This window comes from Budorcas taxicolor, chromosome 7, assembly GCF_023091745.1.
Source record: "Budorcas taxicolor isolate Tak-1 chromosome 7, Takin1.1, whole genome shotgun sequence".
In the NCBI taxonomy this organism is placed as follows: Eukaryota; Metazoa; Chordata; class Mammalia; order Artiodactyla; family Bovidae; genus Budorcas; species Budorcas taxicolor.
In genome coordinates, this window is record NC_068916.1 from 38,786,161 (window position 1) to 38,798,633 (window position 12,473).

General features: G+C 52.1%; 2 protein-coding genes across 2 annotated transcripts; both read right to left on the reverse strand.

Moving 5' to 3' along the window:
* Window positions 1–340: 340 nt before the first annotated feature.
* Window positions 341–754, reverse strand: PFN3 (profilin 3). The gene has a single exon (XM_052644356.1). The coding sequence runs from the start codon at window positions 752–754 to the stop codon at window positions 341–343; it is 414 nt and encodes a 137-aa protein (XP_052500316.1).
* Window positions 755–2,815: 2,061 nt separating this feature from the next.
* Window positions 2,816–10,906, reverse strand: F12 (coagulation factor XII). The gene is made up of 14 exons (XM_052644153.1): window positions 10,850–10,906; window positions 10,426–10,483; window positions 7,207–7,306; window positions 6,283–6,353; window positions 5,889–5,999; window positions 5,635–5,766; window positions 5,381–5,485; window positions 5,050–5,221; window positions 4,764–4,948; window positions 4,434–4,665; window positions 4,047–4,183; window positions 3,802–3,951; window positions 3,075–3,220; window positions 2,816–2,983 (listed from the first exon to the last, which is right to left on the reverse strand). Exons 1-14 carry the CDS (start codon window positions 10,904–10,906, stop codon window positions 2,816–2,818), a joined length of 1,824 nt encoding a protein of 607 aa, XP_052500113.1.
* Between the last annotated feature and the right edge of the window lie 1,567 nt (window positions 10,907–12,473).

The window sequence follows — 12,473 nt, forward strand, 5'->3', positions numbered from 1 at the left end:
TGTGGGAAAGGATACTCAGGTCTGAGTTGCAGGGTTTGAGGAGGCTACCCGCTCATCAGCTTGGGTGTCCCTAGGGACCCTGGGGAGGCACCAAGGCCCTGGGACTCTGGCCTAGGGAGTTAGTCCAGAGGGGGGGCACCCATGGGAGGTCCTGAGATAGATAGAGCCTAGGAGACTGGGAAGCCTCTGGACTCATAATAAGAATCTCACCAGACATCCTTCTGCAAGGATCTAGTAAAGTACCTTCCTCATCGGCAATTCCCCCCACACCCTCTCACAACTCGAGTGTGAGTCTGCCACGCCCAGGTCAGACTTTATTCTGGACTGGCTAGCTGTCCCGCTAGGTGCCCTGCGCGCGCAGCCCATGGATCAGCTCGTGCATCGTCTTGTTGAGAATGCCCCCATGCACGCCCCGCCGGCCCATGAGCACGAGGAGCGCCCGAGGCGTGTGGCCCACGCAGATGGCGCGCCCGTCCAGACCCTTCGTGCGCGCGTCCAGCACTCCGTCTCCCTCGGCCAGCAGGTGGTCTCGGATGACGCAGCAACGGCGGCCCGCCACGCACAGCCCCGCCTGCAGGAAGGTGCTCCGGTCTGGCCCGGTGAGCACACCGACTTCCTGCGGTGAGATGGCCGCCAGCAGGCCCCCAGGCCGCGAGGCCCACACGCAACGATTGTCCGAGTGGCCCACGATGGCCACGTCATCGATGCGCTGGTCCCGAAGCACTGCACTGATGTAACCTTTCCAGTCGCCCATTCCGGCTCAGAGTGCGCCCCTCGCTTCGCACTTTCCTGGGTTGTCCAGCTGCGCCATGCGCCTAGAATGCCCAGGACACTATGACGTATTCAGGGGTGTGGTTATGACGTTGAGGTAACCGTGATGCCACACAGGGGTTGCCTACGCTGGAGAACAGGGTGGGGGTGGGGCCGCGTTTGTACCTATCGCCTGATGCGGTTTTAAAGTTGGCCTGAAGGAATTGCACAGCAGTCAAAATAACTCTAAAACAACAACGAAAACAAAGCTCTTACTTAAATGGTCCATCAAGCACAGCATGCTGCTGCTGCTAAGTTGCTTCAGTCGTGTCCGACTCTGTGCGACCCCACTGACGGCAGCCCACCAGGCTCCCCCGTCCCTGGGATTCTCCAGGCAAGAATACTGGAGTGGGTTGCCAGTGCCTTCTCCAATGAGCGAAAGTGAAAAGTGAAACTGAAGTCACTAGCGACCCCATGGACTGGAGCCTACCAGGCTCCTCCGTCCATGGGATTTTCCAGGCAAGAGTACTGGAGTGGGGTGCCATTGCCTTCTCTGGTGAGTTTAAAAACAAAAAGAAAAGTGCCTTGTCTGGACAGCCAGACCGCTCAGGCCTGATAACCATTCAACCCTCAGAATGTGGTTCTCAGACATGAGGAGTATCAGAATCTCCTAGAAAGCTGTTAAATAGATTGCTGGGTCCCAGCTCAGAGTTTCTCTCATCCTGTACTGTGGGATGCAGCCAGAGAAAATGCTTGTCTAACAAGTTCCCTGCTGACGGTCCAGGAACCACACTTCGAGATCCACTGCCCTAGTGAGAATTAGGGCAGGGGTAAGGGGCTTCTATGGAGAAGGCAATGGCAGTACTCTTTGCCTGGAAAATCCCATGGACGGCAGAGCCATGTAGGCTGCAGTCCATATGGTTGCTAAGAGAAGAACACGACTGAGCGACTTCACTTTCACTTTTCAATGACTTCACTTTCACTTTTCACTTTCATGCATTGTAGAATGAAATGGCAACCCACTCCAGTGTTCTTGCCTGGAGAATCCCAGGGACGGGGGAGCCTGGTGGGCTTGTGTCTGTGGAGTCACACAGAGTCAGACACGACTGAAGTGACTTAGCAGCAGCAGCAGCATCAAGGGGCTTCCAAGCCAGCAGCCTTAAGAGCCCACACCACTGTTTTAATGTTGAGTCATTTTTTTTTTGTTTTTAATCTTTTGGTAGCGGCATGTAGGATCTTAGTTCCCCCACCAGGGAATGCACCCCCTATATTGGAAGCATGGAGTCTCAACCACTGGACTGCCAGGGAAGTCCCTAATGTAAAATACCTCTAACCATGTTTCTCAACCTCCACTGCAGATAGAATCACCTGGGGAATTTTAAAAACACCCGGCCACCCACCCCCATCCCTAGAAATATTGATTTAGTTGACCTGAGGTGGATGTTGGGCAAAGGTTCAAAAAGCTCCCCAAGGTGATTTGATGTACAGTCGAGGTTGAGAACTCCTGTTCTGTAAACTTAAAATATTAGTTTCATATTCATGGAATCACCTCGCACTGGTTTGGTATACAGTGTGGCTTAGTAAATATCAGCTGGACGTGAATTTAAATATTGCATCAGATCTCAATAGATTCTCTTCTCTGACTGGGTCTGAAGAAGTTGAGTACCAGTATACTATTTTGGGTAAAGAATCTTCCTGGGTTCGATCCCTGGGTTGGGAAAATATCCTGGAGGAGGGCATGGCAATGCACTCCAGTATTCTTGCCTGGAGAATTTCCAAGGACAGAGGACCCTGACAGGCTACAGTCCATGGGGTTGCAAAAGAGTTGGACACAACTGAGTGACTAAGCACACAGCACCTACTGTCTTGGCATTTCCCAACAGGACCTTGAAGAGCTGAACCTTTCAAGCAGCTTCAAAAGCACTTTATTGAGTGCCTATGCCATGCCTGGCCCCGGGCTGGCAGCGCTGGGGGAAATAGAAAACAATCCTTCCTATCCATAACCCCCTGTCAGACACGCTTCCATTCCAGAACTGCTCAGAAGGGAAAGACAGTCGCCGGGCTGTCACGAAGCGGTGTGCTCCCGAATCCAGGCTAGGTAGTTGGCCACGTCGGTGTACACACCCGGCTTGAAGCGGTTGCCGCAACCTGAGCCCCAGCTGACTATGCCTCGCAGGATGAGCTGGCGCTCAGGGGTCTCATCCTCACACACCAGAGGGCCTCCGGAGTCACCCTGGGTTAGGGACACGCGGCTCAGGGGCCTTGGCTGGGAGTCCGCCCTTGACTGGGTTGGGGAAGAGCGCCAAGCGGGGCCCCAGGCTCACCTGGCATGCGTCGGTGCCGCCCTCGAGAAAGCCAGCGCAGAGCATGCCGCTGGTAAAGGCTGCTCCGTGCACGTCGGGGGCGGAACAGCGCTCCGGGTCAATGAGCGGTACCTGAGCCTCCTGCAGGAAGCTGGAATATTCCCCACCTGCGAACCGAGAGCACCTTCCTCACACCCCTCCAGAGTCCGCTTGACGCCCAGGACATGGACCTGGCTTTACCAGGCTCTTTCAAACCCGCTATAATCTCCTATCTCCCTTGCAGCAAGCCCGGGAGGGACTGAGTTGCCTTTAACACAGGGAATGAGTTGCCTTTAACACCTATCTCATAGACAGGAAGCCAGAGAGGAACTGTGATGTGAATGAACCAGGAGGAAAGAGGACTGCTTCTGAACCCCACCCTCACTTCCCATCCAGTGGCTCAAAACCTTGCTCCCCATCCAACCCACCTGCGGCTCCATTGCGGGCCAGCGTTTTACTAGCCCTTGCAGCCCAGTGCCCAGAGGGAATCCAGAGAAGATGCGGCTCTCCCGCTTCGCCACAGGAGTTCTGGGGACTCCCCCACTCCCCCGACAGTGAATTTCAAGCCGTTGGAGAAGCAGACTGCAGAGGCAGGGGCCCTGCGCGTCCCCACAACCCACCAGATCGGCCCCACCTGTCCACCTGCAGGCTTGTCTTGCCTACCCCGGTGGCCAGAGGCCTCCTTCCCGCTTCCAGCCGTTCTGCCTACCCTCGAACTGGTGACCCCAGCCGGCCACCTCGCAGACTGCGGCTTCGGATTCGGCTGGGCGGGCGGCGCTACTCGGCAGGCACACTGGCTGAACGAAAGGCGACGGGTGCGCGCAGCAGCCGTCCGCGCTCTCCTGCAGGCGCACCAGAGCTAACCCGGGCGGGGAGAAGCGTGAGACCGGGACGCCCGGACTTCGAGCCCTGCCCACCCTTTCCCCTGATCCCCGCGGGGGCTCCTCCACGCACCCAGGTCGTGCTGGTAGGTGACGGGCGAGAAGGCCTCATGCAGGCGGTAGTCCCGCACTGCCAGCGTCTGGCACTGCTCACAGCTCTGGTTGTGGCGGTCCTGGCCGAGTACCACGGTCAGCTCCTTCGGCGCGGGTCTGGGGACAGGGTCGGGAAAAGAAAGCGCGCTCAGAGCGGGTCACAGGCATCCTGTGGGAGTCCCCTTCTTCCGAACCCCCAAATAGGTTTCGGCTTCCTCCTGGGAAGCTCTGAAAGGGAGAAGGGGGCAAAGGTGGGCGGGGACGCAGAGAGGTAGGGCACGAGTTCGGGTGTTGCGGGGAAGCTGAGCGCATAGGAGAGAGGCGCTAGACGGGTTCCGGGCGGGGAGCTGAGCTCGAGGACACTCGCCGGTTCTGCAGGCAGTGAGCCGCAGTCAGCACCCAACAGGGGGCAATGAGGCTGCCGGCGCAGAAATGTTGGCCCCAGTACAGCGCGGCGATGTAGGGGTGCGCCCCGGGGAGCGCCACCAGTCCTCCGACGACGCGGTTCAGCGAGGACAGCCATTTGCGGAGCCGCTGTCCACAGCCCCCGGGGCCTGCGCTGGCCAGAGGAGTCGGCTGTTCGGGCGGCGAGCACCAGCCTGTGGGAGGAGCCCAGGCTGAGGACCTGGAGACCCACGGTCGATCTGTTGGAATGTAGCTCGTCCTACGCCCTCTCCGCTCGACCCTTCCCAACTACCTGAAGTCAGGGATGGAAGCGGGGTCTGGGTCGTGGACTCAGGTTTCTGCACAGCCGACGGCGAGGGCAAGGGGAAGGGCCCTTGCTTAGCTGCGGACTGGCAAGGTGCCAGGCGGCAGTAATTCCAGCTCAGTCGGTCGCCTTTCCAAATGAAGCACCACGGGCGGGTGTCGTTGTCGGGGTTCCTGTAACCACGAGGTGGGGCGGAGGCGCTATTTTGAACGTGAGAAGCCCTCGAAGGGCCCTGGAGCGAAAGGGGACCTCCAGCCGCGTCCCACGCGCGCACCGGCAGAAGGCGTGGTCGCCCAGTCCCCAGTTCAGCACTTGCTCTGCGGTCACATTCCAGTAGGTGGCCTCGGAGGCCCACGACTGACAGGGTGCGCCGGACAGCGTAGTCCCGGCCATGCCGCGGTAGCTGAGTCCGCGGTCGCGGTCGTCGTAGCAACTCGCCCTGAGGTCTGGGGAAAGAGGAGGCTCCCCGCCCCTAGGTGATGATTTGGTCCCTCCCCGCCGCCCCCAGCCGCCCTCTCACCCACGGCGCCACTCCCCCTCCTCCCTTTCTGCAAGTCCTTCCCACGTGGGGGTGGGGCTTCTGCTTCCTAGAGACCTTAACTCACCTACATCGCACAAACGTCCCGCGAAGCTAGGCGGGCATCGGCACAGGAGGTGGCCCTCCGCCTGTAGACAGCTGCCCCCGTTGAGACACGGGTTGGTGCGGCAGACTGGGAGAAGGAGCACTCTGAGTCACCCCTAGGCCCAAAGACAGCCCAGAGAGCTCCCTCTTCCACTGGCACACCACCCGGCCTCCGGCCAGCCTTTCTTCCTCACCTTCCACTCTGGTCCCTGCCCAGCTCCCTACCAATCTACTCACCCTGGCTGGCCAGTGGCTTGCACTGGGCATGCGGACCCTTGCACTGGCACTTGACCACACCTGCTGGCTCAAGCCTATGCCATATTTCATCCTCGTGGAAGAACCGGAAAAACTGGGGCTCAAAGCACTTCTCTGAGGACAAAAGGAGAAGAGGGACCATGCCAAGTCTCCAGGAATCCACAGGACTTCTTCAGTGGGTCTGAGGCTGCCCCTGTTCCCCAGTGCCCCCATCCCTGGCCTCAGCATCTCCTCACCTTTCTGGCAGTGCTTCCCAGTGAAGTGATCTGCACAGATGCAGCGTGGGCCATCCGGCATGTTCACACAGGTCCCTCCCTTCTGGCAGGGATTGTGTTTGCTGCAGCGGTCTGAGAGATCGACACAGAGGGAGAAAGAGCAGGGAGCCGGAGTCAGACAGAGGAGGCCAAGTCCCTACCCAAATGTGCTTGTCTTTTGACCTTGGCCCTCCAAGTTTCCAAGCCTTAGTTTACCCACCTGCAAAATGAGGCTACCCACTCTTAGAACTTCTCCCTCTGGGGGCGAGGGAGATAGGTGGGCCCAGAATCCCATGTATTTTGGGTCTGATGATACCCAGGAGAGGAGCTAGGGGTGGGGAGAGGGCCCTGGGTCACTCCAAAGGTTGTATGGCACCTTTCACTTTCTTGGGCTCCAGGCAGTATGCCCATCGTTGGTCCTTCTCAAAGTTGGGGGTAGTAGCACACCTGCAGAAAGAGACAAAGCTTAAGATGTGGAAGCGACCCAAGTGCCCATCGACAGACGAGCGGTTGAAGAGGAGGTGGCACATACACGGTGGGATATGACTCAGCCATAGCAGAAGAATGAAATGCTGCCATTTGCAGCAACATGGATGGGCCTGGGGAGTTAGTATACTAAGTGAAGTGAGTCAGATGGAGATAAATATTACATGATATCACTTACATGTGGAACCTAAACAAGAATACAGGTGAATCTATATACAAAATAGAAACAGACTCAGACATAGAAAACAAACTTACAGTTACCAAAGTGGAAAGGGAGGGGCTAAATTAGGAATATGAGATTAATGGAGAGAAACTACTATACATGAAATAGATAAGCAACAAGGATTTACTGTATAACACCAGTAATTATTTTCCATGTCTTATAATAACATATATACACATACACACACACACACACACATGTATTCTCCAGGCCAGAATACTGGAGTGGGTAGCCTTTCCCTTCTCCAGGGGATCTTCCCAACCCAAGGATCAAACCCAGGCTCCCACATTGCAGGTGAATTCTTTACCAGCTAAGCCACTAGGGAAGCCCATGTATACGTGTATATATATATATATACATATATATACATATATATAAATGAATCATTTTGCAGTACACCTGGAACCAACACAATATTGTAAATCAACTATACTTCAATAAATGAAAGAGATGAGGTTTCCCTGCTTTGCCCAAGGGGCTAAGCTCACCTCCCCTGTCACAACCCCCTCTCTTCAAGCAGGGTTCCCTGGACAGAAGGGTGGGCAGAGTCCACAGAAGACCCCTGCTCCAACCCTTCCTGGGTAGTCTTACCAAGGTCGGGGGCCTGGCCGGCCTCTGTGGATGCATTTATGATACAGCTGCCGGTGGTACTGGAAGGGGAAGTGGCAGGGTTCCCCGGTGACAGTGAGAACTGCAGGGATAACACACTCTTTAATGCCTTTCCCCGTGCCCCCATTGACCAGGAACCACCCTCACAGTCTGGTTGGAAAAAAGATAGACCTTTGAAAAGACCTTCAAGACCATGCGTGCATGCTATGGGGATTACCCAGGCAGGAATACTGGAGTGGGATGCCATGCCCTTCTCCAGAGGATCCAGGGATTGAACCTGTGTCTCTTATGTCTCCTGTATTGGCAAGCGGGTTCTTTACCACTAGTGCCACCTGGGAAGCCCTACCTTCAAGACCACACCCTGCTTAAGAGTTGGGTTCTGGAGTCTGACAGCTGGAGTGGACTCCTGACTCCACCAACTACTAACTGGGTGACTTTGGACAAGTCTGCAGACCTCAGGCCTAGAAGACTGCTTGCCATAAAGCAGGCACTTAGTAAATACTTGCTGAATGTTGAAGTTACTTGAACATTCTGAGCCTTACTTGCCTCATCTCTAAAATGGCAAAAATAATACATAGTAAAGATGAAGGGTTTAGGTTTTGCAAGATGAAAAGAATTGTAGATGGATAGTGGTAAGGACTGCACAACAGTATTATCATATTTAATACCACTGAACTGGACTTAAAAATGGTTGAGGTAGGGACTTCCCTGGTGATCTAGTGGTTAGAAGTCCACCTTGCAATGCAGGGGATATGGGTTTGATCCCCAACCAGGGAACTAAAATCAAGATCCCACAAGCTGTGGGGCAATTAAGTCCTGAGTGCTGCAACTAGTGAACCTGTGCTGTAGATCACAAGTTCTGCAACTAGGGAGGCCCCAGTGAGCCTCAACAAAGACCCAGTGCAGCCAAATAAATAAATAAATGGTTGAGGTAGAGCATTTTGTGTTATGTGTGTTTTACCACAATGAAAAAAAAAATGATACAGGTCTATTTGCACAGAAAGATATTCATAATTTTAAATAAAGTCAGTCAAAAACAGCATGTCCTATTTTTTTAACAAGTATTTTTACATATGCATAAAAAAATAAATCTAGAAGGATATCTCCAAAATTTCTAAAAGTGGTTTTTGGAAGATAGTGGATTGTGGGTAACTTTTCCTTCTCTTCTATTTCTGTACCTTCTGTAGTTTTTACAGTAAAAATATTGCTATCATAATTTTTAAAAAATAGTACAATTGAGCTTCATTATTCAGATTCTGTGTTTGCTTATCTGCACGTCACACTAAAATTTATCTGTAACCTCAAACCAATACTCAAGGTGCTTTCACGATCATTTGTAGATATGCACAGAGTGGTGAAAAATTTGAGTCACCTGAAGTGCACATTCCCAGCTAAGGTCAAATGAAGTGATACTCTGCTTCTTGTTCAGCTCCTACTGTAAACAAGTGTCCTTTTCACACTCTATTTAGTGCCACATTTTCAAATTTTGTGTTTTTGGTAAATGGTTTTGCTTGAAAATGGTTGCCAAGTAGAGTGCTAGAGTGTGGTCCAGTGTTCCTATGCACAAGAGGGCTGTGATTTATATTATAGAGGACAATTTCAGACTAGGTAAGTTTCATCCAGGTGTGAGCTAATAGTGCCGCTGGCCATGAGTTCAATATCAATGAATCAACAACATCTATTAAGGAAAGTGTCTTTAAACAAAAATCACACATAAGGCAAGGTTATATATTGATGGCGATGAAAATGTAACCAGAGCTCACAGGAACCTAACCCTATATTTCCTCTAGAAGTAATGGCGTGGTTTTTGCTAATTCAGTGTTCATGGTGACTTTATAGAATACGACTGCTAGGAATAATGAGAACTGACTGTGTATACTTCAGAGGAGTGTTGTGAAACTTAAATGAGATTGTCTGTAAAACACTGAGAGTCTGGCACATAGTCTGTGTTTGATATACATTAGCTCATATTGTTAAAGGCATACTGGCACTTGTGCTGAGGGCCAAATCATGGACAGGATAGTAAAGAAAGAGGGACAGGCATCTGAGATAGACCTTTAAGATGCAAATGGAATGGGAAAAAAAGCAAGTGAAAATAGCTCAGTCGTGTTCAACTCTTTTCGACTGTATAGTCTATGGAATTCTCCATGCCAGAATACTGGAGTGGGTAGGCTTTCCCTTCTCCGGGGGATCTTCCCAACTCAGGGATTGAACCCATATCTCCCACATTGCAGGTAGATTCTTTACCAGCTGAGCCACAAGGGAAGCCCAAATGGAATGGAGGACCTTAAGTTGGTGATTAGGCAAGGACAGAGCAGCTAGGTTGGGTCAGGCTAGAGGAAGAAGAGCTATTTGGCTGGGTGTGAAGTGCTGAAGAGAGGAGATGAGGTAGTCAGGGTTGGCTGGGCTGGGCCTCAGGGCCATGCTGAGGGACTGTCTCATCCCACCAGGCCAGGCTTACCAGAGCAAGCTCTAGTTTGCCACTCTAGGTAAATATTTAGTGTCCAGAAGAATAAAGACAATAGGGAGCTAGGGGGAGACGGCAGATATCCCTCATCTAAAAGGAAACTTGATAATGAAAGTCAATATATTTTAAGCATTTACCATGCACCAAAATGTGGGCTGAATGTCTCACCAGGATAAATGACTCATTTCTCCTTCTCAGCAACCTTAAGAGTTTTACCATTACCAGCCTGGTTTTACAGGTGGGGAAATTTAAGCTTGGAGAAGTCAAGTCACTGACCCAGAGCCACCCAGCCCATGAGTGATGAGGCTGGGATTCAGAAGCATTTGGGCTCTAAAGCCCTGCTCTCAATCCTTTCTTGTCCATCAAGGGCCCTGGCCTTTGTGTGGCATGCCTGATGCCTGTGAGATACATCGAGAAGAGGAAAGGGTGACACAGGCCTGGGAAGCTGAGGAAGAAGAGCAGGTGCTGGGCCAGGCACTCAGATACAGCCCCAACCTGTCCTCAGGGAGCACACAGCTCACCATCACTCTGGGTCTGCAACACCCACTTGCACAAGACCCGACACTTGGCAGGCACCCAGGTCTGAATGCCAGCCGGACAACTCCGGGGGTAAGAGTGAAGACTGCCCAGGATTCTCCCTCCCACTCCAGGGGCCAAAGACTAACAATCTGCACACCGTCTCATGACTCATCCCTATCCGAGGCTCTCTCTGGAGGTGGTCCCAGGCTACTTACCCACTGTGTGATCACTCTCTGTGAGCTTATGCTTCTTGGGGCCTTTCCAAGGTGGAGTCTATGGGGGTGAGAAGAAGACAGGGAATTTTGCCAGAAAGTCATTGCCTGCTCCCGTCCCATGCTAGTCCCCAGCTTCTTCTCACAGCCCTGAAATGCAGAGATTTCCTCCAAAGGCCCGGCCCCCTCTCTACTCCTCCTGTTGTCTCCTCAATTTCCCTCTCCCCCAGAAATGCAGGCCACATCCTCATAGCCACCAGTCTGTCTATTCTCTCTCTCCTCTACTTGGGCCTTATAGGCTTGCCTCTTCTTTCCAAACAGGACTTCCAACCTCCTGGGCCAAAAGGTCATGGTCAGAGGCCAAAGCTGTGATAGGGACCCACAAGGACCATCCCCGTATAACCCCCCTGGTTCCCACAGTCCTCACCGAAACCGTTGACTCCAGGCTCACCAGCAGGGCCCCCAGGAGCAGCAGTGCCCTCATGGCGTCTGTCTGTTGGTCCAAGCACTTGACCAGGAGTCCAGATCAATAGAACTGGTCAAAGGTCCCTGAGGCCTGGGGAGCAGAGGTTGGTTGAGCTGCCCTTTTAGGCTGTTTATGGAAAGTCAAGCAGAGTTTCCTTGATGAACCCCTAAGGATGGGAAAGCTGGGAGCTGGTGGGTGGGAGTAGAATAATAAGGAGTGGGGCTCCCCCCATCTTTCCCAGATAGTAGAACTGGAAGCAGGAAGAGGGGTTGCCTCATTTCCAGTCCTACTGGGGATGAGGAGGGTAAGGAAATCCAAGAGAAGCTCCCTACTTTGGGAATCTGAGAGTCCATGGGGAAGTATCTTGTTGTTTAGTTGCTAAGTCATGTTCGACTCTTTTGCAACCCCATGGACTGTAGCCCACCAGGCTCCCCTGTCCATGGGATATCCCAGGCAAGAATACTGGAGTGGGTTGCCATTTCCTTCTCCAATGGGGAAGTGTGAGTATGATTTCAGAAAACTAGTCAATCTAATCACACTAAGACCACAGCCTTGTCTAACTCAATGAAACCAAGCCATGCCTGCGGGGCAACCCAAGACAGGCGGGTCATGGTGGAGAGGTCTGACAGAACGTGGTCCACTGGAGAAGGGAATGGCAAGCCACTTCAGTATTCTTGCCTTGAGAACCCCATGAACAGCATGAAAAGGCAAAATGATAGGATACTGAAAGAGAAACTCCCCAGGTCAGTAGGTGCCCAATATGCTACTGGAGATCAGTGGAGAAGTAACTCCAGAAAGAATGAAGGGATGGAGCCCAAACAAAAACAATACCCAGTTGTGGATGTGACTGGTGATAGAAGCAAGATCCGATGCTGTAAAGAGCAATATTGCATAGGAACCTGGAATGTCAGGTCCATGAATCAAGGCAAATTGAAAGTGGTCAAACAAGAGATGGCAAGGGTGAACGTCGACATTCTAGGAATCAGCGTACTAAAATGGACTGGAATGGGTGAATTTAACTCAGATGACCATTATATCTACTACTGCGGGCAGGAATCTCTCAGAGGAAATGGAGTAGCCATCATGGTCAACAAAAGAGTCCAAAATGCAGTACTTGGATGCAATCTAAAAAATGACAGAATGATCTCTGTTCATCTCCAAGGCAAACCATTCAATATCACAGTTATCCAAGTCTATGCCCCAACCGGTAATGCTGAAGAAGCTGAAGTTGAATGGTTCTATGAAGACCTACAAGACCTTTTAGAACTAACACCCAAAAAAGATGTCCTTTTCATTATAGGGGACTGGAATGCAAAAGTAGGAAGTCAAGAAACACCTGGAGTAACAGGCAAATTTGGTCTTGGAATGCGGAATGAAGCAGGGCGAAGACTAATAGAGTTTTGCCAAGAAAACACACTGATCATAGCAAACACCCTCTTCCAACAACACAAGAGAAGACTCTACACATGGACATTACCAGACTGTCAACACTGAAATCAGATTGATTATATTCTATGCATCCAAAGATGGAGAAGCTGTATACAGTCAACAAAAACAAGACCAGGAGCTGACTGTGGCTCAGATC

Bases quoted from the DNA above. Each gene is read 5' to 3' on its own strand.
- PFN3 (XM_052644356.1), bottom strand. From the start codon at position 754: ATGGGCGACTGGAAAGGTTACATCAGTGCAGTGCTTCGGGACCAGCGC.
- F12 (XM_052644153.1), bottom strand. From the start codon at position 10,906: ATGAGGGCACTGCTGCTCCTGGGGGCCCTGCTGGTGAGCCTGGAGTCA. The intron at 10,484-10,849 runs GTGAGGACTGTG...TCACCCCCATAG, and splicing joins GCCTGGAGTCAACGGTTTCG to ACTCCACCTTGGAAAGGCCC. The intron at 5,767-5,888 runs GTGAGGAGATGC...TTTTGTCCTCAG, and splicing joins TGGGAAGCACTGCCAGAAAG to AGAAGTGCTTTGAGCCCCAG.